The sequence below is a fragment of the Carcharodon carcharias genome, chromosome 19, assembly GCF_017639515.1.
Source record: "Carcharodon carcharias isolate sCarCar2 chromosome 19, sCarCar2.pri, whole genome shotgun sequence".
Lineage (NCBI taxonomy): Eukaryota > Metazoa > Chordata > Chondrichthyes > Lamniformes > Lamnidae > Carcharodon > Carcharodon carcharias.
The window spans coordinates 46,090,610-46,116,026 of NC_054485.1; the positions used below are offsets into that span (position 1 = coordinate 46,090,610).

General features: G+C 43.9%; 1 protein-coding gene across 1 annotated transcript in view; it reads left to right on the top strand.

Annotated features, from left to right (window-relative positions):
- Positions 1–25,417, top strand: part of LOC121291515 (glutamate receptor ionotropic, kainate 3) — a 558,849-nt gene that overhangs the window by 169,782 nt on the left and 363,650 nt on the right. The window contains exon 2 of the mRNA XM_041212818.1: positions 23,997–24,164. Within this exon, the coding sequence (XP_041068752.1) occupies positions 23,997–24,164 (168 nt within the window). The remainder of the gene's footprint in view (positions 1–23,996; positions 24,165–25,417) is intronic.

Sequence of the window (25,417 nt, forward strand, 5' to 3'; positions counted from 1 at the left end):
CAATATGCCTGGATGCACACTGTGAAGCTTTGTCAAGAACGGTTCTCTTCCTTGTGAAGGGACGATTACTCTTGATCCCCGTAAGAAGGTTCCATCTTGACAACTTTACTCAGTTTTATGGGCGTAGAAAGGTCTTGTCTCTTCAGAGACTGGTGCATTCAACCATCCTTGCAATATCTGGTCTCAGACTCTCAATAAAACTGGATCCCAGTTTGTCCAATTCTTTATTTGCTTCGCACAGACCAGTGAAGAGTCCAGGAAATTCAACACACATACCACTCCTTGTGGTACTGGAGCAAGTACAATGCTATCTGGCAACAGAAGATGACTGAGTGCATCTGCATTTGCAATATGTGTGCCAGGGCGGTGCATAAAAGTGTACTCATACGCCGACAAAATCAAGTCCATTGTTGAATTCTGGCTGAGGCTATTGGTGGAATTGCTGTATCTTCACTAAATAAACCCATTAGTGGCTTATGATCTGACACTGTGGTGAAATGTCAACCATGCAGATATTGATGGAATTTCTTTACTCCAAATATCACTGATAAACCTTCCTTTTCAAGTTGTAAGTAACCCTTCTCGACTACAGAGAGGGTTCTGGAGTCATATCCTATTGATCTTTTGGAACCATTTTCCACCCTGTGTGACAACACTGCTCCCACACCATAAGGAGACACAACACAGGTTAATATTAATTCTTTTGATGGGTCATAATGTACTAGTAGATATGATGAGTGTAAAAGCTTCTTTACTTTTATGAAGGCTTCTTCTTGTTGCACCTTCCATGAACAATGATGGTTCTTTTTTAACAGTACGTGTAAAGATGCCAGAACTGTTGACAACTTTGGCAAGAAGCAACCGTAGTAATTTATCATGCCAAAGAAGACTTGGGTTCAGTGACATTGATAGGAGAGCGCGCCTCCTTGATTGCCCTGACTTTCTCCTCTACTGGATGCAATGCCTGGGCGTCCACCCGATGACCCAAATAAGGGACTTCAGTCACTTGGAAGGTACACTTCTCTTTCTTCAATTGCAGCATCTTCCAAAAATCTTCTTAAAACCTCTTCTAGGTTGGCCAAATGTTCGGCTTCTGTTGATCCTGTGATCAGGGTGTCATCCAGGTAGGCTTTCCATGGCTCTTTAGAAGATCACACAGGTAGATGATACACCAAAAGGTAAGTGTGCATATTAGTACAGGCCCTTGTGTGTGTTGGTTGTTACATAGCCTCTAGATGTGCAGTCCAGCTCTGGCTGTTGGTATGCATAGCTCATGTCCAGTTTGGTGTAGGATTTTCTTGCAGCAAGCCTAGCTTACAAACCTTCAATCCTTGGGATAGGGTATTTATCTAATTTAGCAGCCTTGTTCAAAGTTAATTTGTAGTCTCTGCAAATGCGAATAGCTTGATCTGGTTTCATCACAAGGACTATGGGTGCTCCCCATTCTGAAAATTGGACTGGCTCGATGATGTCTAATTTCTCTAAGCAGCACAGTTTTACATCCACCTTCTCCTTTAGGGCACAAAGCACAGGTCTGGCCCGAAAGAACGGGGGTGTTGCCCTCAAACCTACATATAATTTTGTTTGTAGGCCTTTTATCATCTCCAGCTCATCACAAAATATGCTGTCGTATTTCCTTAACAGCTCAGGAATTCCTCCTGCTCTCACTTGGAATATTTTTGACCAGTTGAGCTTAATTTTTTTAGTCAATCGTGGACCAAAAGACTGGGTCCTTCACCTGTTACAATGATCACTGGAAGCTGGGCTGGCTGTTGCCTGTAGGATACAGATACAGAGGTGATGCCTTTTCCCTGTATTGCCTCTCCAGTGTACATCTTCAGCTGAGCAGTGATTTGCTCCAGATTCAGTGGCTGGGTACCTTCGCTTAGGTACTTAAAGATGTGCTCCCCCACCGCTGTGGTCGATGCTCCCGTGTCTACCTCCATGACTAGAGGCTTCCCTTTCACTTGAAGGGTGATGGTGATTGGTTCAGTTTTTACTGCTTTGACATTGTGTAGGGCATAGATATCAGTATCAGCAGCTACTGGTTCTGTTATATTATGCACATCAATCCTTTTTGTCTGCTGTCTGATTGGATGTCTTGATTTCACCCTGCATTGCTTTATTTCATGACCCTTTTTGTGACGGTGGCATTCTGCTGCCTTAAATCTGCAGGTTCCAGTACATGGTTACCCCACATTAGTAACAGATTAATTTCTGAATCGCTGGTGAGATACTTCCATTATGCCTTTTCGTTGTTCAGGCAGTAAAGACTGTCTCCCACTTCGTGGCTGTCTCTCTGGTTTTTGCGCCATGCCTGGTGGTAGGCTCCCGCCCCAATTGAAGAACAGTGCCATGTTGCACAGCCTGTGAGTGCCTCTCAGCATCCTTCATTGCTAGCACTACTTCCATGGCGCAGTCCAAATCAGTATAACTTCTGTAAGCGGTGCTGAATAGCCTCGTCGTGAACGCCACAAGCCAAACGTTCTCGCAACATGTCATTGAGTGTATGTCCTAAGCCGCAGAGCTCAGTCAGCTGTTTCAGCTTTGTGATATAAGTTGCAATTGACTCACGCGGGCCCCTTATTCTGGAGTTGAACTTAAATCTCTGCATAATTACCGATGACTTCGGCTGACAATGTGTCTTCACGAGGTCTACCAGCTCATTAAACGATTTAGAATTGGGCGTGTTTGAGGCCATCAGACTATGGATGAGGTTCTATGTCCTGCTCCTGCAGTCACTTGAAAGAATTAGTTTCTGCTTCTGCTCTGCTGTTATTTCATTTACCACAAAATAAAAACCTAGGCGCTCCACATACTGGCTGCAGTCTTCCTTGGACGAGTCATAGGCCAGAATTTTCCCGTCGGTGTTTGGGGGCCGGGCCCGTTCGCCGACGGGAAATGATGCGGGATGACGTCAGGAGGAACCCCCGACGTCATCCCAGACCTTCGAAATTTTTAGGAAGGCGGGCGGACAGCGAAATCAGCTGTTCGCCTGCCGACCTGTCAATGGCCAGTTGAGGCCATTGACAGGATCATTAAGCTCATTGAAAGATCTGCCTGTCCAACCTTAAGGCTGGTGGGCAGGCCAGGAGCCCCAGCGGGCTTCTGAAAAAAGATAAAACCTCATCCACTGGCGGGATGAGATTTCATCTCAGTTTTTAAAAAGTTTATTAAAGTTACACTCATATTTATTAACATGTCCCATCTCGTGTGACAGTGTTACGTGAGGGGGACATGTTAATAATGTTTTTATTTCTCTATTTTTAAAGTTTTTTCAACATTCAGTGCTCTCCCTGAGACAGCATGCAGTGCGCGCATGCGTGAAAGGGCGCACTTTGACAGATGGGGAATCCCCGCCCCGCACAGGAAGCACATAGCGCTTCCTGTCGGGCAGGCCGCTGGGCGGGCCTTAATTGGCCCACCCACGTAAAATGGCAGCCGTCCCCGTCTCGGCGGTGGAGTTCGGCTGCCTGCCCGCTGCCGAGCCGGTTGGGCCCGCCCATCCATCAAGGTCAAAATTCTGGCCATAAGGGTTGATGCTGCCAAAAGGTGGCATGACTAGTGAGTATGCTTTTTCTTTTCTTGCCTTAAGAATTGTTGTACTCGAATTCATGAGGCGAGGTGCAGTGTCGGAGCTATTTATCCTCGTCGCTGATTGTAATTAACTTGGTGTATCGGGCAGGTTTCATACTTGAAACAGATAACTTTATTTATAGAGCTCTTGTAGAAGCTAAACGTTTGATCCAGGTCCACGACTTGAAAGCTCCACCCCTAAGATTACCCACACTTAGGGCTGATTTGTCAGTACAATCACGTGACCCCTAAAAGCAGTAGGAAAGTTTTTTTTTAACCTACAATCACTACAGGGAACAACATTAACTAGGTCGCAAGGGAATCCACTTTGAATAGCCCTGTGTGTTTCTTTTTGTATGCACATGACCAGGCAGGAAACATGTGGGTTAAAAGACTCACCAAGCTGATGCCTTTGACAGCGCAGCACTCCTTCACTACACACTCAAGTGTTTATTTCTAAAAGTAGTTATGTCTAGGGTGGAGCTTGAATCCCCCCCCCCCCCCCACAAACCTTCGAGTCAGAAGTGTCTCTATAGCCAGGTCTATTGGTTTCTATTTTCTTCTTGATTCCTGTGCTCGAAGGCAGATCCTTGGCGATTATTTGCTGAACCACAGCAAAGTTGCCATAGCTTTTTTACAAGAGGTAGGGCAAGGAGACAAGTCTACCTCAATCAGAACAGGGATCAAACCCCATGCTGTTGTTCTCAATCTGATCCACCACTAACCATCTAGCAACTGAGCTAACTGCCTCATAGATTTCTATAGCCAATCTGTACCATGAAACAGTTATCTAATTAAGGACTTCAAATTAAAATTGCAATACAACAAAGGTTTAGAAATGACAAAATCCTGAGACTGCTCTCCTACATTGTAATATATGCCGCTGCTGAAAGTTTCTGTAAAATACTTACTGATGTTGCAAGAATCAAATGAATGGTAGCAAGAGTGCATGTGTGTTAAAAGCATTGTGACATAAGTAAATACATAATATTGACCAGGAGTCGTAAATGAGTATTGCATAGAGCTTGTTACGACACTTTACCATAGAATTCACTTGTAATGATCATGCAGATATACTAATCAATTTATAAGCACCAAAACCACATTACATTGAAAGCTATAATTTTCTCATTGTTTGCCTTATTAGCAAAGATCAGCTGTACTGACATGTTTTCAGGGCACCATTGTATTTTTACCAGTGATGAGCATGGAATTTCACAACCTAGCTTAACTGCAATAACCTAGCTTAACTCCCTAAAGAATTGTTTCACTCTTGTTCTACACTCGTGTATGACCATAACAAATTAATCATGATCGATTTTGCAAGAAACTGCAAATTTTGCTGAAACAATGCTTAAAATGAAAGGGAGTGATTCTGTTCAGCTATTCAAACGCCCCCTAATCAATGCTGCCAAGCTTTGTCAGGAATAAAGAGAAATAATTGGGAAGTTGATCTTGTCAAATCTGTTAATACCATTTAAAGGTCATTAAAATTTGTTGCCTTTTTGAATACCTTTCAGTAAAGAATCCTTCCGCCAAAGAGATGATTTTTCAGAGCCCCCAGAGGATCTCTCCTTGATGAAAAGCAGAATACTGCAAATGCTGGCTATCCAAAATTTAAAAAAAATAAAATGCTGGAAATACTCAGCAAGTCAGGCAGCATCAGTGGAGAGAGAAACAGTTAACGTTTCGGGTCGATGACCTTTTATTAGAACACAATCTCCAATCTAGTGAACTCCAAAATGATGCTTCTCTGCCCACCAATGAGAGTTTCTACAGAGTGCTCCCCCTGTTGCTGAAGCAGTTGCTCGAGTGTGTGCCCCATCAGATGAGATGCCCTTGGCACCCTTCCCTGGGCTGGCACCACAGGCTGCATCAGCTGCATCTGTGCAGGGGCAGCCTTAATGATGGGGCTTGAGGCATCACATGTATCTCTGTCAGTTGAGCTGAGGACCAGCATCTGAAGATGGGGCCACTCCTGAAGTGGCCCCATCTATAACAGCCTGTCACCCTCAACCCCTTCATGGCATACCTGCATGCACACACTGACTGGAGCAGGGGTTCACCTGACTGCTCGTCCATGCATCTACGCGCCATCATTGCACCAGACTGCTTCCGAATGCTTCATATGTTCTGTTTATTCCAGTCTGCTGATCCTGCATCTATTTAATCGACTGCCACATATGGGGTTAGCCATGGGGTCTCCATGGGGTTAGTCAATCATTCAATGTAGGAGCTCATGCGTTCAAATGCCTGTGGCAATACAGTGCCAATAACATGTATGATTGCCTCCATTTTCTATCCAAGAGTCTGCACTGCCTCAGGGAACTTTTATAGTTGGCCACGTGTTTCCATTTGCTGCTCCATAAGCTCCCACATTGTATATGGCCCCCAAGGCTCAGTATCTCCAGCCAGGTGAACGTGGCTAGCGCTACACCCTTTCCTTTGATGCGGACTGCCCACAGCAACTGCTGCCTCCACCACCTGCTCCAGCTCACGTGATGTGATCACCTAGTGGCACCTGTTCTATATGCGCCGAGTCCTCACTGAGGTACACATATCTAAGCTGCTGAAGGCTGTGATTGACTCTTTGCCAGTGGACCCTCAGAGTGCATGTCTTCCTCTGAGGTCAATGCAGCCTCCAATTTCGCATGGTGCTGCACCTCAGCATTGACCCTAGGGAAGAGAGAACACATTAGTTAATCAACCTTCCATTTTTCAGTAGCTGCTTCAACAGACATCTTGCTGACCATCAACTGAGAGCTACTGGAAACAAGTACACAAATGAGGAGAAGGCTCCAGGCCGCTTGTGTGGACAGGGCAAGAAGCTCTCAGCTTCTCTGCTGGACGCCCATCTTGCTCTGAACAACTGCCTGTTCTGTGATCACTCTGCCAATGTGAAGGACCTCCTCCCATCAGGGTCAAAACTGCCACTTGGGTCACTCCATGCCTGGAGTGACGCCTCTCGAGAGCATTATGTGCTGGTTTTTCCTTTAGCGACTCCACTCGAGGGTGCTATGATTTTTTTTTCCCCTGTAAGGTGCTGATCAAGAGTGTTAATACTGTCATCCTTCCTGTCACAACATCATGATGTACATTCAGATGTAATGATCATGGCAAGTTACTGTCCACAGATTTAACTCTACATCCTCCAAAAGCCCTTCTCTTTGGTGAGGAATCAACATGCATACCTGTCGTAAGTCTCCCCCAGGTGCAGCCCTTTTGCTCTAGGGTGGACTCATCTTATATTTACTTACGTTTGCCACGTGTGCGTTGTATTTAATCACCTTGCCAGACAGCAGGTCATTGAAGTGCATTCTTCATTGGACCCATTTCTACTCACCTTTTTTTCACAACCTCCAGCCATGCCTGCTTTTTCTGCAGGCCCCTCTTGCCGCTCCTCGTAAATAAAGCATTCCCTGTGGGCTCTCTTCGCTTCTATCAAAATCTCCAAGCAGGCATCGCTGAATTGTGGATCAGCCTTACACGACTGCCTGCCATGTTGCTGCTCTCCACTATTGCACACTGCAATGATTCAGATTGCCCGCAGCTACATTGGTCGAAGGGTGCCCTGGGGTCCGCCATGTCTAGCTCCCACCTTCCCTAATTGGAAAGCAATGAGACGGATGAGCCAATAATTGGTCAACTACTGCAAAATGCTGATGGACATCACACAACGACCTCAAGAGGGGTCAGGGAGTGGAAATGGTCCCTATCAGGCATTCACTGCTGCCCGTAAAATCCAACCCAATGTTTCTTCGTCAGATATGAGTACAAAATTGTATAAGTTCCACTGTCTTTGGTAGTAAATGCCTAAGCTGAGATTGTATTTTTCTATTTTTCAATATACAAGGCCCATTGAGTAAGTGTCATTGTTTAATTTCTCATCAATATCGAGACTATGGTAATAGCTTAATCTCTCTTAAAGAAGAATTTGCTTCAGTTTAACTGCAGCCTTAACAAAATAAAATACCCTTAGCGTCAAAATGCAGTGATGCAGAATGACAAGTGTGCACATGCAGATAAATGGGGGAAAGGAAAGAATGTTTTGAGGTGAAAGGTTTGGAATGGTTTTCACAGCCACAACAGTGACACCGATTGCTGTCTGAACAGTTTACTGACAAGAAACCCATTGTGATGACTGTATATGAAAAACAGAGCAAGAGGCAATGAGAATGAATGTGTTTTCATCTATTGAACGTCATTCCCGAGAGATTAATTAGCGTGCTTTGTAACTTTAAAGAGAACTGATGAAGCACTTAGCCTATATCTTGATTATATTCTCAAATAAACTACCAGGATGCTGCTGATAACGCTTAAACATATTGGGCTTGTTACACTGAAAATTAATTTTAAAAGCGTGTAATACCTGTTCCATTGACTGAAATACCATCAAGAATAAATAAACAAAATATTAAAAATCCAATTATCAATACATTTACTGTATGCATATATTTATTAAACATAAGTTCATTCTATATTTCTGTATCTGAAATTGAAGTTCTTGGGTCATTGACCGGTATTGTGCTGTTACAAGAGCTCTTTAGATCCAATTTTAACTTTGTGCAAGTGGACAGGGCATGAGCAAGTTAAAATCTCATCCTTTAGCCCTGATTTTAAAGGGCAAGGTGGGAGGAAGGGGCCTGGGGAGTTGAGTATAGTTCACATGAGCCCCAAAGCCGGCAGCAAACCCAGGAAGTCCAGAGGTGTGGAGGCCCTTCCAATCTTAATGGAGCTTTCCCAGACGCTTGCTCAAGTCAGTCACATCCATGACCTGGCTGGAGTTCTCAACAGAACGCCACAGTCAAGGACCCACTGGACTAGGCCCTGGTAATCTGTTTGGGGATGGAGGTGGTGGGATGTTTTTTGCTTATGATTGTTCTGTGGGGAGGGAGGGGAACACAGGGTAAGGCAGGCCCAAAGCTCCCTTGTGAGGCCCAGAATGGTATTCCTGAACCTCCTGGCTCACAAGGAACCAAGCAAATGTAAAGTTATAAAACTCACTCTTCTGGCCCATGATCCAGTTAGTTAGGCCTGATCGGGAAACTGTCACTGCTAACCCGCTCAGACCTCAGATTAACATTGCAATCAAGTTCCGAACACACCATCAATACCTGATTTGCATATTTAAAGAAGGACCCGGGTTCCTACTTGCAGGTTAAGATTGAGAAATAGCAGGAAGGCAGTGGGATGAGAAGGAGTAAGTGACTGGCCTCACTTTAACTTTGGTTTCCTCCCCATCCAACAGAAATTCTTGGAAAGACACACATTACTGGGAGCCATAGGAAGCAATAAACAATCCAAGTTTTTGTTAAAGGCTATTGGCTTGAGGCAGCATATCTTAATCAGAAAACCAGGAAATTTAGAGCATTATGGCAAAATCAGCATAGGCAGTGAAGCTTTTGGCTTGCATCAGCAATCTTGCCACTGCAGGAAACCAGTGCTATTTTTCCATAGATAAGGCAAAGTAATAAAGGATAAAGTTGTGACATTTGGGATTTCCTCTCCAATGTCAATATAATTTGCATTGTTTTAGAATAGCATAGTATCATCTAATAGTAGGGGAGATGGTGGCTTAGTGGTAATCCAGAGACCCAAGTTAATGCTCTTGCAACAGGGGTTCAAATCTCACCACCACAGCTGGTGGAATTTATATTCCAGATTTATTGATTGAATTAAAAACTAGTGTCAGTACTGGTGACCATGAAACTATCATCGATTGTTGTAAAAACCCATCTGGTTCATAAATGTCCTTTAGGGATAGAAATCTGCCACCCCTACCTGGCTTGGCCTACATGTGACTCCAGACCCACAATGTGGTTGATTCTTAACAACCAACAATGAAAGGCAATTAGGGATGACCAATAAAAGCTGGCATTGCATCCCATCAATGAATAAAAAAAATTAGCTCATTAATTATCAACTAAAATACTCCTGGAGACTAGTTCTGGGAGAATCTAGAACTAGAGGTCACTGTTTAAAAATAAGGGGTCGCCTATTTAAGACAGAGATGGGGGGGGGGAAATATTCCCTGAGGGTCGTGAGTCTTTGGAACTCTTTTCCTCAAAAGGTGGTGGAGGCAGAATCTTTGAATATTTTTAAGGCAGAGCTAAAAAGGTTCTTGATAAGCAAGGGGGTGAAGGGTTATTGGGGGTAGGCAGGATTGTGGAGTTGAGGTCAAAATCAGATCAGCCATGATCTTATTGAATGGTGGAGCAGGCCGAGTGGCCTACTCCTGGTCCTAATTTGCATGTTCGTATGTTCATGAGCTCAGGACGTCCCATAGTGCTTCACAGGCAATCAAGTACTTTTACAATGAAACTGTACAATGAAGTCATTGTTGTTATGAATCAGAGGTTGGCCACATATTCTTATCTGCTAAATGTATTTAATTTCTTTCTAAACAACCCTTTTGATTAATCGCTGGAACAAGTTTATTCACAGTATTTAATTGTAGTGAGAAAAAAATTCTTCACTGAAAGAAATTGGTCCAAATATAAAGTTAGGTAATACCTTTTTGAATTTACAGTTTTGTGCAATGCAAACTGTTGGATATAAGGGCCAAGAATAGCAGATTTGACCGCTTTTTACCATGCTGTATGAGCAAGTCGGGCTGGTTAGTTCCGTTGATTAGACTGCCAGCGTATGGTTCAGAATAATATCAACAGCATGGGTTTGATTCCTGTTCCAGCTGAGGTAGACTTGGGACCTGCCTCAAACAAAAACAAAAATAGCTGGGAAAACTCAGCAGGGTCTGACAGCATCTGCGGAGAGGAATACAGTTAAGGTTTCGAGTCCATAGGACTCTTCATCAGAAGTAAAAAAAAATAGAAATGTGGTGAAATATAAGCTGTTTGAGGAGAGTGGGACAGGTAGAGCTGGATAGAGGGCCAGTGATAGGTGGAGGCAAAGAAGAGATTGCCAAAGATGTCATAGACAAAAGGACAAAGGGGTGTTGACAGTGGTGATATTAGCTAAGGAATGTGCAAGTGGTGACATTAAGGGTGGAAAGCAGGACGAGCAAGTGACAGATGGCCCTAGTGGGCGTGGGGTAGGGGGAAGGGATCAAAATGGGCTAAAAGGTGGAGATAAAACAATGGACGGAAATGAATTTTAAAACAATAGAAATAGGTGGGAAAAGAAAAATCTAATTTAAAAAAAAATTTTAAATATGAAAAAAGGGGGATGGGAAAGGGGATGGGAATGGAGGAGAAAGTTTTTGATCTGAAGTTGTTGAACTCAATGTTAAGTCCGGAAGGCTGTAAAGTGTCTAATCAGAAGATGAGGTGTTGTTCTTCCAGTTTGCATTGACCTTCACTGGAACATTGCAGCAGGCCAAGGATGGACATTTGGGCAGGAGAGCAGGGTGGTATGTTGAAATGGCAAGCGACAGGGAGGTCTGGGTCATGCTTGTGGACAGACCGAAGGTGTTCTGCAAAGCAGTCACCCAGTCTGCATTTGGTCTCTCCAATGTAGAGGAAACCACATTGGGAGCAGTGAATGCAGTAGACTAAATTGAGGGAAGTACAAGTGAAATGCTGCTTCACTTGAAAGGAGTGTTTGGGCCCTTGGACGGTGAGGAGGGAAGAAGTAAAGGGGCAGGTGTTGCACCTTCTGCAGTTGCATGGGAAGGTGCCATGGGAGGGGGTTGAGGTGTAGAGGATGATGGAGGAGTGGACCGGGGTGTCCCAGAGGGAACGGTCCTTACGGAATTCCGACAAGGGGGGTGAAGTGGTGATGGCATCATGCTGGAGTTGGCGGAAATGGCGGAGGATGACCCATTGAATGCGGAGGCTGGTGGGGTGATAAGTGAAGACAAGTGGGACCCTATCATGGTTCTGGGAGGGAGAGGAAGGTTTGAGGGCGGATGCACGGGAGATGGGCCGGACGCGGTTGAGGGCCCTGCCTCCTTTCCCTGCCCCCTGAGAGTGGAAGACAATATCAAACCGCCACTGACAAAAACTGCCAAGAATACAGCACAGGATGAAGCATCAGCAGACAATGTGTCAAGGACTTGCCTCTGGGCAGAGTACAGTTGACATGTTAGCAAGTTTAGTCTGAATCATTGTAGCAATAACTGAACCTCCAGTTGAGGCCACAATCAGATCAGCCATGACCTTACTGATCAAGATTGATCTGAGTGTGTTCTCAACTGGAAGTTCAGTTAAGGCAGAGCTGGCTTAATATTAGTGATATTAGCTAAGAAATGTGCTAATGGTGATATTAAGGGTAGAAAGCAGGACGAGCAAGTGACAGATGGCCCTAGTGGGTGTGGGGTAGGGGGAAGGGATCGAAATGGGGCTGAATGGCCTACTCCTGCTCCGAATTCTTATGTTTGTATGCTCCTTCTACCCTCTTAGCCACAATCTGAAAACCAGCGTTCCTATGCGCCTTTGCATTTGCAGATCCATGCAAGCTTTTGCGATTTCAATGAGTTTGCCCTCAATCCTTATCATAAATTTAAATTCCCTTCCAGATTGTGACACAGAAGTACTATTATTGCAGAGCAGCTCATCACCAATATCGAAAGGATCAGTGCAAGTTCTGGAAAGCAAATAACAATCCTCTTCATACTATTGTCAACACAAGGCAATAAGATTCTGAGCCTTATAAGAATTAGTGTAATGTCAATAAAGTTACATTATTTTATCGAGGTGATGGATATCAATGAGGGACCTGTACTATTTATAAATGATTTTCTCTGTCTCATTGCTTCTCGACTTTATGGATGTTAAGTAATATATGGGTCCATTTTTTTCGGATATTGGGTAAAATGACATTTTCACATTGGGCAGAATTTTGCCATTGACGTGAGGGGGCGGGCCAGACATGCCGACGTGTGATGGCATCGGGCATGTGTCCTAACGTCATTGTGCGTCATTTTGACATTTTGTTTGGCGGCGGCGCACCAGAGGCAGCTTTGTGCCCGCTGAACTGTCAATGGCCTATTAAGGCCACTAAAAAAGTAATTAAACTTTTTAAGAATGCTGCCAATTGAACCTTAAGGTTGGCGGGCAGGCGAAGTGTCCAAGCGGCCTTCGTGCTTTTCAGGAAACCTCATCCATGGGCGAGATGACTTTTCCTGAAGGTTTTATAAAATAATTAAAATAAATTTTCCAAGCTTCACAAGCATGTCCATGCTCATGTGACACTGCCACATGAGGGGACATGTTTAAATAAATTTTTACTTTATTTATTAAAAATTTTTCTAATTCGTTCAATCTCCCTGAGGCAGCTGCGTGCCTCAGGGAGATGCACGTGAAAGAGCTACCTGCTGCGCGTGATGCTGGGTGGGCCTTAAGAGGCCCGCCCACGTAAAATTGCGGTACATAGCCAATCGCGGGGCAGCGATCGGCTCCGCGCCCACCCCGCCTGCTCCTGCCCAGCCCACCCGCCTTAGGAAAAGATCCCCCCACTGTGGTGAAACTTGTCTCACTCTGGTTTTATTTTCAGTCCATAAGGGCAATCTTGCCAATGCAAAATTATAATATTGGTTAGATGCTCCTTGGTGAGCAACTTACCATTGTCTCAGTTTCTGCTATTGCTCCCACTGCCCAAGATTTCCGTTTTCCCCTCCTTGCCTAGGTTTCTCTGCTGCAACAATCACCCTGGCATACTCAGTTTCTTTACCCTCTTTTGAAGACTCTGACCTTCTCTCAGATTTTTTGTAGACCGTGGACTCTCTGACCTCCATGCAGACTCCAGACTTCACCAAGGTTCCGCACAGGCTTCAAATTTTCCTTTCAGATCCTGGCCACCTCTCTCCTTCATTCTTGACAGAGCCATCCCATTGTCCCAAACTCATCACTAATTTCGTTACCTTTCCTCAACAACTCATACTTGAAGGACTTTGATTTTAAACCTACCTCAGCCTTTTGACCACGCAGATTAAAGCTTTCCTGCTTTTCAATTCAACTGCCCAATTTTTCTTCTGCATCAGAGGTTTAGAGCTACAATGTTATGGCTAAATCTCTGACCGAGACTTGGGGCAGAATTATCAGTTCGGCGGGGGGGCGCGGTCGGTGGGGATTGGCCAGGGAACAGACTGCCGACTGCGATTGGCCCCGACCACGAATGCATGCTGGCTGGCCAATTAGTGGTCAGCCAGCATGAAGCACATGCTGAAAGGTTCAGTGCTACAGGGGTGGGGTTGGAGGAGGGTGAGGGCGAGGGCTGAAGTCAGCATGGGTATGGGTAACACTCACAGAAAACTCCCTGAAGGCAGAGAGCTGCCTCAGGGAGCTGAAGACCTGAACAACTTAAAATAGAGGTCACAGAAACAGGAGAAAAGTGTCCAAGCTTCATAATCAGTCACCTGAAAATGTAGGTAATGAAAATGCTGCCCATAGAAATTTATTTTTATTTTAATTTATCACGCAAACCTCATCCTGCTAGCAGATGAGGTTTCCTGAAAAATGCAAAGGCTGCCTGGCCGATTTGCCGGCCCGCCAACTTAAATTTGGATAGGCAATTTAAAATCTCTGTTAATTGTGCCGTTAATGGGCTTAATTGCCCTCTTAATTGTCGGTGAGCATGCTTCTGAGTTTAGTGCATGCCTGCCGACCAAAATATTGCGTGAGCGCGCGATGATGTCGGGACGTTTGCCCAACATCGTCATGCACTATTTCAAACTCAAATGGGTTGGGCGCCCCCTGCCTGCTCAGCGAAAAGTTCTGCTCTTGCTTCTGGGAATTGAGCCTATTTTTGATCCTGAATTCTGAGGAGCCCAAGGCTTTCTTTGCCTCAAAGACAGAGCAACCATGCAGCTGCAAGCAGTCATCATAGCCCTGCCCCCACCCCTCAATCCTTCACTTAGCCAATTCCTGATACCTAGTCACTTGGCACTTCTTTTCCATGTTACAGCGATCATCGCCAAACTTATCACTTCCATGAAACCTTCCCCAAGACCTTTGATCTTGTTCTCATCCAATCTCAACCACTCAACTGCTTTTGCTGGACCACACTGTAAATGGCTGGCTTTACACAGGCTCTGGCTATTTCGTTTTTGTAATAAGGATACTCACTCCCTCTTTAAAAAGCTGATCTTTATTGTCCATCTTCTGAAACCACCATTACGTTACAAATTTCCCTTTATCTTAGCTTCAGAAGCATGTTGTCACCTCCTGTTCTGTGTTCACCACTCCTACAACTCACTGGTAGTCTTGTAATAATGTTGCATGCTAGTCAGCAGTTATGAACTGCACCACAATTACTTAGTGTATGTCCCTTTCAATTCAGGAAAGAAGAGAGTTCCATCCTCTAAACCAGGAATGGATTGAAGCACACATCCTGCCAATGAGAGGTCGTGTTCTACCCCAGCATATCATCCAGCCTCATGGAAGATCAGACATACACAAACATTGGGCGGAATCGTCCATGCCTGCTGGTGTCAGGCATGCTCGGCGGTGTGAGTGGCCACTATGGTGAGAAGGCCAGAAATCAGTTTTGTGACGTTGTGAAACCAGTTTGCGATTGTCCACTCAACCCGTTAATGGTGGGCCACGTTACCCGCCGTCGGATGTCGGGAACCTCATTGTAATACATCTGTATATCATTAAAAGGCCAGCCTGCTGGATCGTCCACCCACATCAGCGTGATTGCACGCCGACATGTTTCACAACTGCGTACAAGTGACTTGCACTTGGTGGGCTGCACTTCACTTGGGACTTCGAGGTTTGTTTGCCTCTCTTGCTTCGGGCAGCACTTGCAGTCATCAGTGCCAGACTTTGCTGACAGTACCACAGCACTTTTAGAGGGGCTCAAAGGCAGGTTTCCACCTACCAGAACAGCCATAATGCAGGGGTGGCTTTGTACAGCTGCAGGGTTCAGGCTTGCCTGGGAAGGGGCAGAAGTGGCCTCAGGCAAGGGAAGAGGCAGCAGGGTGAGGGTTGTACTGAAGAAGGGTGTATCCCAGTGTGTGTGTGGGGGCACAAGTTGATTTGTGCAAGTGGCCTCAGGCTGGTGAGGACTAAGGGGGCAATTCCCAGAGGAGATGAGGCCAGATGGAGATGTGAGGGTGTGTGTGAAAGAGTGAGTGGTGTTGTCCCTTGAGCTGGCAGAGAGTGAGGTGTCAGTAAGTGTGTGATTGAGTGTGTAATTTAGAGTGATGAGATGGCCGCCTTAACCTGGCGGCACGGACGAGATCATTCATTCTCTATCTGCACTGGATGGCCAACTTCTTCTGTGCAGCATTGGCACTGATCCTGACTGCCATCACCTCCCAAGCTGGATTGGTAATGTTGCTGTCCCTTCTGCAGCCAGAGCGGGGGTAGAGGACATCACAGTGGGTATCCAGAGCATCCAAAAGGCGCTCGATGGATGTATCACTAAACCTGGGGCTACCGTCTTCTTGCCTTTCGAGGCCATGTCTTATTTGCAGCGGTCCTGGGCTGAGAGGTATGCTTGCGGCGGTACTTTAAATGTGGCGCCTGGTGTGATGAAGCAGCGAGGTGACTGTATGGTGGGTGAATCGGAGACTGCCCACCATGGAAGCCACACGTTTCCCAGGAATGCATAATTAACGCAGCGTGAGAAGCCACCATTGCAGCCAGTGAGCAAAACATCGTTTTACCTGCCCAATACCGCACTTAGTGCAAATCTGCCCTTTACCTTATCAACAATAGAGCGTAGTAAAGGAGGGTTGCTGCTCTCCCATTTAAAGGGCTCTAAGAAACACATACACTCTACCTCCCTGCCGACCTTCAATAAGATTACAGCTTTAAAATCACTCCATGATAACATGATTCATGAGGTAGTTTTATTCAGTTTTAGGTCTGGTTTTATCCTGCAGATGTTTGGAAAAGAAAATCCATTAGGTTTGCAGAATTTGTAACAAGGGTTAGCTTTTAACTTTGTCACTGAAAAGCAGCAATCCCAGCTCTGCTGCTTTAATTAGCAGAATTACCGTAACCTAAATCAGATACGGTCAGCTCAGAAATTCACTCACATCCTAACATCACAATCTAGAAAAGTGCCTAAGATAATGAAAAGCTCAATCATGCATCACCTTCATCTTCAGAATAAAAAGTTTAATTGGACACAAAGCCCGCCCAACATTTCCCCCTTAGCATCTGAGGTAAGTGTTGATTCAAAGTGAGGTATCACTTTGCATGTTTTTCTTTCTACTCCATGGGTTCACAAACTTTTCTGCATGGGGGAGATTCACTGCAAATATTATCAAATTCCTGGATTTTTTTGCAAATAGTGAAGCACTCACACTGAACTCTGACCTATTTTCTGAAAGACATTACTGTCAAAATCACAGCAAGGCAAATGGTGCTCTCTGTTATTTATGGGTAAATAGTAAAGTGAATTCAGTCAAGAGGCAAATTTGTGTTTCAGTGTGAATATTCAATAGTTGCTGTGTGAGTTGTGCTGGCCCACCAGTAGCTTCATGAAAACACCACATAAAGAAGTACAGAAATCCATTGATCTCATACACTCTGGAATCCCTTTGAGGGCTACTTAGGCCACATAGGCCCTAGCTTTAAAACATATGCATTGTCATTAGACTAATTAACCCCCTCTCCTTCTATAAGACCATAAGACATAGAAGCAGAAGTAGGCCATTTGGCCCATCAAGTCTGTTCTGCCATTCAATGAGATCATGGTTGACCTGATAATCCTCAATCCTATTTTCTTAATTTTTCCCCATAACCTTTGATTCCCTTACTGATTAAAAATGTGTATCTCAGCCTTGAATATACTTAACAACCCAGCCTCTACAGCCCTCTGTGGTAAAGAATCCCACAGATTAACAACCCTCTGAGAGAAGAAATTCTGTCTTAAATGGGTGTTCCCTTACGCTGAGATTATGATCTCTGGTCCTAGACTCTCCCACAAGGGAAAACAACCTCTCAACACCTACCCTGTCAAGCCCCCTAAGAATCGTATATGTTTCAATAAGGTCGCCCCTCATTCTTCTAAACTCCAATGAATACAGGGCCAATCTACTCAACCTCTCCTCATAAGAAAATCCCTCCATACCCAGGATCAACCTATTGAATCTTCTCTGGACTGCCTCCAATACCAGTACATCTCCCCTTAGATAAGAGGACCAAAACTGTTCACAATATTCGAGATGTGGTCTAACTAGTGCCTTGTATAGTTTTAGCAAGACTTCCCTATTTTTATACTCCATTCCCTTTGAAATGAAGGCCAACATTCCTTTTGCCTTCCCTACTAACTGCTGAACTTGTATGCTAGCTTTTTGGGATTCATGCATAAGGACCCCCAAAACCCTCTATGCTGTAGCTTTCTGCAGTCTTTCTCCATTTAAATACTATTCAGCTCTTCTATTCTTCCTGCCAAAGTGCATAACCTCACATTTTCCCACATTATATTCCATCTGCCAAGTGGCACTCCACTAGTTACAGGTTGCCATCCTGAACATGTCTCCCTTATCCCAACTCTCTGCCTTCTATTAGTTATCCAATCCTCTATCCATACTAATATACTACCCCCAACACCATGGGCTCTTATCTTATTAAGTAGCCTTATATGTGGTACCTTGTTGAACGCCTTTTGGAAATCCAAATATATTACATCTACTGGTTCCCCTTTATGTATCCTGCTTGTTACCTTCTCGAAGAATTCTAATAAATTTGTCAGGCATGATTTCCCCTTCATGAAGCCATGCTGACTCTGCTTGATTATATGATGCATTTCTAAATGCTTTGCTATTACATTCGTTATAATAGACTCTAACATTTTCCCCATGATGGATGTTAAGCTAACTGGCCTATCAGTTACCTGTATTTTGTCTCCCCCCTTTTTGAATAAGGGTGCTACATTGGCATTTTTCCAATTCTCTGGGACTTTTCCAGAATCTAAGGATTCTTGGAAGATTACTACCAGTGCATCCACTGCAGCTACTTCCTTTAATATCCTAGGGTGCAACCTATCAGGTCCAGGGGACTTATTGGCCTTTAGCCCCATTAGTTTCCTTAGTACTTTTTTTCTAGTGATAGTTATTATTTTTATTTCCTTCCCCCACCACCGCCCCCCAACTTTTACCCTTGATTATTTAGTATTTCTGGAATGCTATTAGTACCTTCTACCATGAAGACGGAAGCAAAATATTTATTCAACTTCTCTGCCATTTCCTGGTACCTCATTATTATTTCCCCAGCCTCATTCTCTAAGGATCTATGTTCACTTTGGCCTCTCCTTTCCTTTTTATATATTTAAAGAAGCTCTTGCTGTCCGTTTTTATATTACTTGCTAGTTTACCCATAAAGGTTATTTTCTCCCTCTTAATTTCTTTTGGTCATCTTCTGTTGGATTTTAAAACTTTCCCAATCCTCAGGTTTACCACTAACCTTTGCCACATTGTATGTTTTTTCTTTCAATTTGATACTGTCCTTAACTTCCTTGGTTAACCATGTTTGATTTATCCCCTTCCTAGAATCCTTCTTCCTCACTTCCTCATAACTTTGTTGGGAGTCATGAACTATTTCCTTAAATGTCTGCCATTATTCTTCAACCATATTTTCTACCACACTCCTTTCCCAGTCCACTCCAACCAACTCTGCCCTCATTCTTTTGTAATTACCCTGATTTAAGTTTAGCACAGTTGTTTCCGACCCAAGTTCCTCACTCTCAAACTGAATGCTAAATTCTACTCAAAGTCTTGTGATGGTTCCTGCTAATAAGCTTTAGTAATGCGTCAGGACTGGCTGCCAAGTCAGGTCTAAAACAACTTGAAGTGAACACAAGTTTTGGGACCAGTCAGTGCCCTATTAAATCTTACATGTAATACAAACTTCAATCCCACACCCCATCAAAGGCTTTCAGATCTCAAAAAGATGCCCAGCTGCAAATAACAGGAAAAAATAAATATTTGATATGAAAGCTGATTGGGCGAGATTTTCTGCACCCGCATGTTGCTGGGATCGTCTGCTTCTGCCGCAAGTCAATGGATTTCTGGCTGGGGTGCCGCCTCGCCCGTGGTGGGTTCTGCCCGTGAAGGGGCTGGAAAACCCAGGCCATTGTTTATGCAGTAAAGCAAAATATGGCAAAGATATGGTATAATACAGATTTTCAGTTTGACATGTCCCAGGCAAGATGCAGCAATCGCTTGAGAACTTGAGAATCTGGCTGCTCTCTGTGATCCCCTCAGTGTCTAATCTCCAAGGTTTAGTTGCGATCTCATAGGGGTTGTGTTCAGAGAGTGGCACTAATTGTGACTACCTTCATTCCAGACATCTCCAAGCTAGTTGAATGTAAGAGTACAAAGATCACCAGACTCAAATAATTAGTGTTTAATTCAATCACTGGCATTAAGTGTGGGGAGAGGATGTGTAGGTGGTGGGAATGCAAGATGGTTGACCCTTAGCTGCGCCTGTGTTCAAATTTCCAGGCGATCACAATGCACGAGTGTTGCCTTAATCCGTTTCCAGAGGAATGGAGCATTATCTCAGTGTTTTAGTTTAATTTTATTATTTCCATTTGATTACAATTTGGATCAATAAATATTAATAGAAATATTAGAATATGCTACTTTATCTATTAAACATGATTTTTAGATCCACAAGTTTCTGAGAAATCAGATTGAGCTGCACCATTTCTGCATTTTAACTCCATTAGTCTTTGAGCATGTTTGACCTCTCTCCATCTGTCTGAGGTGCCACATTTTCCTCGAATTTAAATAGCTTTATCAGAGCATCAGAGAAATGCATTGTACCAAATCTATTTTCCCTGGATGTAATTCATGCAGAACTGGTCATTGTTGCTTTTATTTGATTTTAGATATTTTGCAATCAATTAATATTTCAAGCAGAGCACATATTGAGATTACTTGCTGCACTGGCCTTTGAGCTGGACTGATTTCGTGAAATGCTTTCTGTGGAGCGCTGAATGACATTTTATGTTCCATCCTTTCTTACATTCTTAATTCTTGGAATTCACAAGCTCTATAATCAGATATTTCACTTTCCAGCATTTGTCTGCATTGCGACAATGTTTGTATATCAAAAAGTGCTTTGGGATAGTCTGAAATTGTGAAAAACACCATGTAAATGCTCTCCATCTCTTTCTTCACTTCCTTTCATTAGCTCACTTATCTGTGTCTATTGGTTTTTGGCTCTCCCTCACTCGTCAACACATTTGCCAGTTCCAAGCTGAGAGCAAAGGTAGATGTCCAAACAGCTTCCAAAATCTCTAACCATCAAAAGGCCTGCAAAAGCAGCCTCCTGCAACTTTCCTGATTTTTCTTCTCTCCTAATGGAGAGGGTGCTTTCACCCTTTGTCACTGCTCCATCCCACACACAAGTACAGCAACTCTCTTAATGAGAAGTTACCAGTTGACAATAAATTACATTGGCACATGGAAGCTATCTCTTTCTGAGATCAGTAAAATGGCTTAATCTCTGAATCAAAGACAGATCCAATTAAAAAAAATGCTTTGTTCTCCTGAGAGACATTTCTGCCTATTGTATTATTCATTCTGTTCATCAGTGTGTTTTGTAGTGTTTTCCACGCTTAATGAGAAATTGCTTGTTATAATGAGTTATGATACTTTTAATTGGTGACAGCAGCCTGATTGATTACCATACAAGACAAAATTAGGAATATCGCTTATATGCAGAAAACTTAGCAGTTTTCATAAGCGAGCGGTCAGTTACCAAAAGGCTATTCACATTTAATGTAACCCCTTCACCGCCTGCCATGTTGATAATGAAGCTGATTTGCAGCATTACTTTCTAAATATTTTGGAGAATGCTTAATCAAGTTTATTTCTAAGTTGCTAAAATTGTTCTCGGTCTCAACACATTGTCACTCATTTCTCCATTACACTGGTGTTGTGCACCCAAAGCATGGTTCAACATATATCAAAAGAACATAGGAAAGAGAAGCAGGGGTAGAGCATTCAGCACTTCAAGTCTGGTCCATCATTCATGGTGATCAGGGATGACCTTATACCTTAATTCCACCATCCTACTCTATCTTCATATTCTTTAATCCAGTGCTTTTCAACCTTTTTTTTGGTTAGGAACCCTGTAGTATTTTGTGAAGTCCTGTGGAGCCCCCAATCCTCTCTCCCTCCCCACTGTGTGTATACCCCTCCTCTTTCAGGTACCATGCCCTAAGATGGCATTGTTGACAACTGACTTCCATTGGATTGGTTCATGGTTATGCTTGCCAAAGTGCTGCAGTGGTTTGCTGTGCCTTCTGTAGTATGGCTGACCAGGAAACTCTTCCATTTTTTACCACCTGCCATCAGACTGATAAACAACTTGTTTGGCTGTGTTATGCATGCACCTTCACTGGTCATTTAGCCTTGAAGTGGGACTCAAACCCAGAGCTTCTGGCCTAGAGTTAGAGGTGCCACCACTATGCCACAAGACCACCCATATGTATAACTATAAAACAAAAAAAAAAATACTAGGTAAAACGTAACTGAATGGATGAATGATTATTTTTCATTAAATATCAGAACAAAATTGAAAAGTTTGATACCATTTTCAAATTGTGTGGTACCCTTTAGGAATGCCCAGGAAGCCCTTGTTTGTGGGGAACCATGGTTGAAAAACACTGCCTTAATCAAACTGAGGTTCTAGAGTAACAGGGAATAAGATTTTGGGAGAGGAAACGGATGGCCCGGTGTTGGTTTCTAGGTGCATAATATTTGGGACTGGCTATGATGCTAATGGCTTCAGAGTCTTTTTGGTTCCATTACTAAAGCTTTGTGTACTTTCATATTACTGTAGCTGTGAGTAACATGGGGGGAGAGAGCCAGAAATAAAGACTAATAATTTTCAGGAGAGAATTGGATAAATGGAAAGGAAACATTTGCAGTGCTATGGGGAAAGAGCAAAGAACTGAAGCTGATTGAATAGCACTTCCAAAGACCCAGCAGAAAGGCATATGGGGCTAAATTATCTCCTTTTGTGCTGTGAGATGTCCTTGTTAATAACTCTGAGGTGGGAAGACAGCAAGGGTGAGGATCTGTAGATAGGAAACCTAGTTTCACAAAGGCCTTGTTGAGTTAAAAGGCAGGACCTGTTTAAAATTTTTCAATAGGTTTTCCACCCTGTAAGCCAGTTGAATTGACAGGTTTGTTGCTTATCAGGTGGGAAAGCAACTCGGGGGTGATTAGGATCTTTGGGGTTTGAATGTGGAGGATCCAGTTTCTCAGGGGCAACGGCCAATCATGGAGGTCTGCTGGGGGAGAGGGTACATGGGTTTGTGGGTGGAGGGGGGAAGCCCCCATGCTGGCTGACGAATTTGGCCCTGCACACCTTGTTTTTTGAGGATAGGAAAACACATCCTTCAGGTGTTAAAAATAAGATTGAATTTAAAATGGAGGCATGCAGCCTCCTTCAAATACTTTACTGACCAACCCAACTCCTGAAAGCGCATTGGTACCACCCCTACCCTCTCTGACTCACCTCCATTAAATCCTAATGTGAGTTAGTTAGAAGCGGGTTGCAGTCAGATTTCCAATTTTATATTTTTTTAACCCACTGCACCCCACCCGCCAACCCCTCCACTACCCACCCATCCGACCCCAGCTGTGATGGAATAACATTGTCTGCAATGACTTTGAACAAATGTTAGTTTAATCTAACCAAGTACATTATACTTTCAATATATACTTTCAAAAACAGAAGATTCATCAAACACTCAGGATGTCTCTCGAGCTGCAGAGAGAGCAGGTTTAACCCTTCACCGTGTAATCCTTGTACTCATTGAAGCCAATGATGTCAGTTTTTCGAATGGAACACACTTTAAGAACACGAAGAACAAGAGTCAGCTATTCAGTTTGTCATGCTGTTCAATTAGATCATGGCTGATCTGTAACTGAACTCCAACTTGGTTCTGTAACCTTTATTATCCTTGCCTAACAAAAATATGTATCAAAGTCTCAGTGGCAAGCATAACCAGGCATTTGAATATGAAATAAAGCTCCCTCTGCCCAAACCCAAAATTGTGCCTGAACTCCAGCCTCAGATGAATACCCTTAACTGTAGCACTGTTTTCTACACGTACCATCTGTGTGGATTCTAGTAATTGCAATTACAATGGCAAAGGGAATCGGCACCATACTAAATTGCCTTCAGGCTCCACCTCATTCAGAGAGAAAATTAGACCTGTACTCCCCTCCTGTGTCAGGCATGGATGTTTTACCTCAAGTCCCAACACACAATGTGCTGATTCATGGCACAACCTGTAAAAGGAAGGGAAGTTTTTTTTAGTCAGTACTTGCCAGCATAAAAATGGTGGGAAGATAGCCTTTGTTTACTATTTCAAGCTTTACAACTTCACTCAAAATAATGGCCAGAGAAAATGCTGCTGCCTATACGATGATGCTAGTGTTTAATGATCAGAGGAAATCTATTCTCCCCCTCCCGATTTTCAACCGATTCCATGAGAAGCGCACAGACTGTGTTGAATGTTATTTTGCTTTTCTGTCTCAGGAGGGATCTTTGAATTAGTGGAAGGTGGCACGGTGGGAGCAGAAGAGCTAGCCTTCAAATTTGCAGTCAACAACATCAACAGGAACAGGACACTGCTTCCCAACACCACCCTGACATACGACATTCAAAGAATAAACATCTACGATAGCTTTGAAGCATCCAGGAAAGGTAAGTCCCTGATCCAAAGGATGTCACTTGCTGTGCTTACTCGATTTGATTGCATTTCAGTGTTCTGTTCTGTTCACCTTGCATTTGTGCCAGCAGCTGCTCTGCTGTAGAGGAGAATTTGCAGTAGATCCTGCTTTCCAATGAAGGTCCAGATTTTCGCTCCCAGGTTGGGTGCGCGGAGATGGGAGAATTCCTGGCTCTGCGAACCTGACATTTCAAAGTGGCTGCCTCAGGTCAGATTTTCATTCCGGGAAGATGGGCTGTATTAGAAGTCAGGCCTGCCGCCTCGGGAATAAGTGCAAAGGCTGCCAGGTGCGAAGGCGGGCTAGGCGGAAGGCTTGCCTTTGTGCTCTGGCACTGTGTTGAATTAGATAAAATTGAAGAATAAACAAAAAACAGCCCTCCATTCCTCACCCCATCCATACACACACTCTATGTCACATCCATGCCAAACTATGTCATCTCATGTTGCCACCAACACTCCACCCACCTCCCTCCCATGGTCCCTCATACTCCCTATGCTCATCCACCTAACCCCATGGCTCCTCATGCCCCCTATGCCTCCGCCATATCCCCACAGTCTTTTGTATCCCCATGCCAACTTAGTGCCAACTTATGCCATCCTAACCCACCCAAACCACCACCCTTTGCCCTTATCCCATCCATGCCAACTCACCTAGTATCCTTTGACAGTTTCTTGACAGCTTTGAAAGTTCTTTGACGGCTTGACCATTCTGTGACAGTTTGACCATTAGATCCAATGAGTTTATGTACTTTTTACATACATCCATGTTTAATTTTAACAATCTCAAAGGGTGCCTTACCTCCTCCAAAGGTGTGCCAGGACCATATCCAAAGGGGTATGGGTGTTACCTCTCCAAAAGGGTACCCTGATTATCCAGGGATAAGGCACTTTTTGTGGGAGGTAAGGCACACTTTGGGATTGTTAAAAGTAAACACGATTGTGTGTAAAAAGTGCATAAACCCTTTGGAACTATCATGCTGTCAAAGAACTGTCGGGGAACTGTCAAGCTGTCGGGGAACTGTCAAAGGATGCTAGGTGAGTTGGCATGGAGGGGGTAAGGGAAAAAGGCAGTGAGTGGGAGACATAGGTTGGCACTAAGATGGCACAGGGGTATGAGGGGCCATGGGGTGTGGGTGGGAGCATGGGATAGCATAGATAGGACATGGGGAATGTGTGGGGAGTGAGGAGGATGATGGGGTAGGGCTGGAGAGCTGTTTTCTGGGGTTTT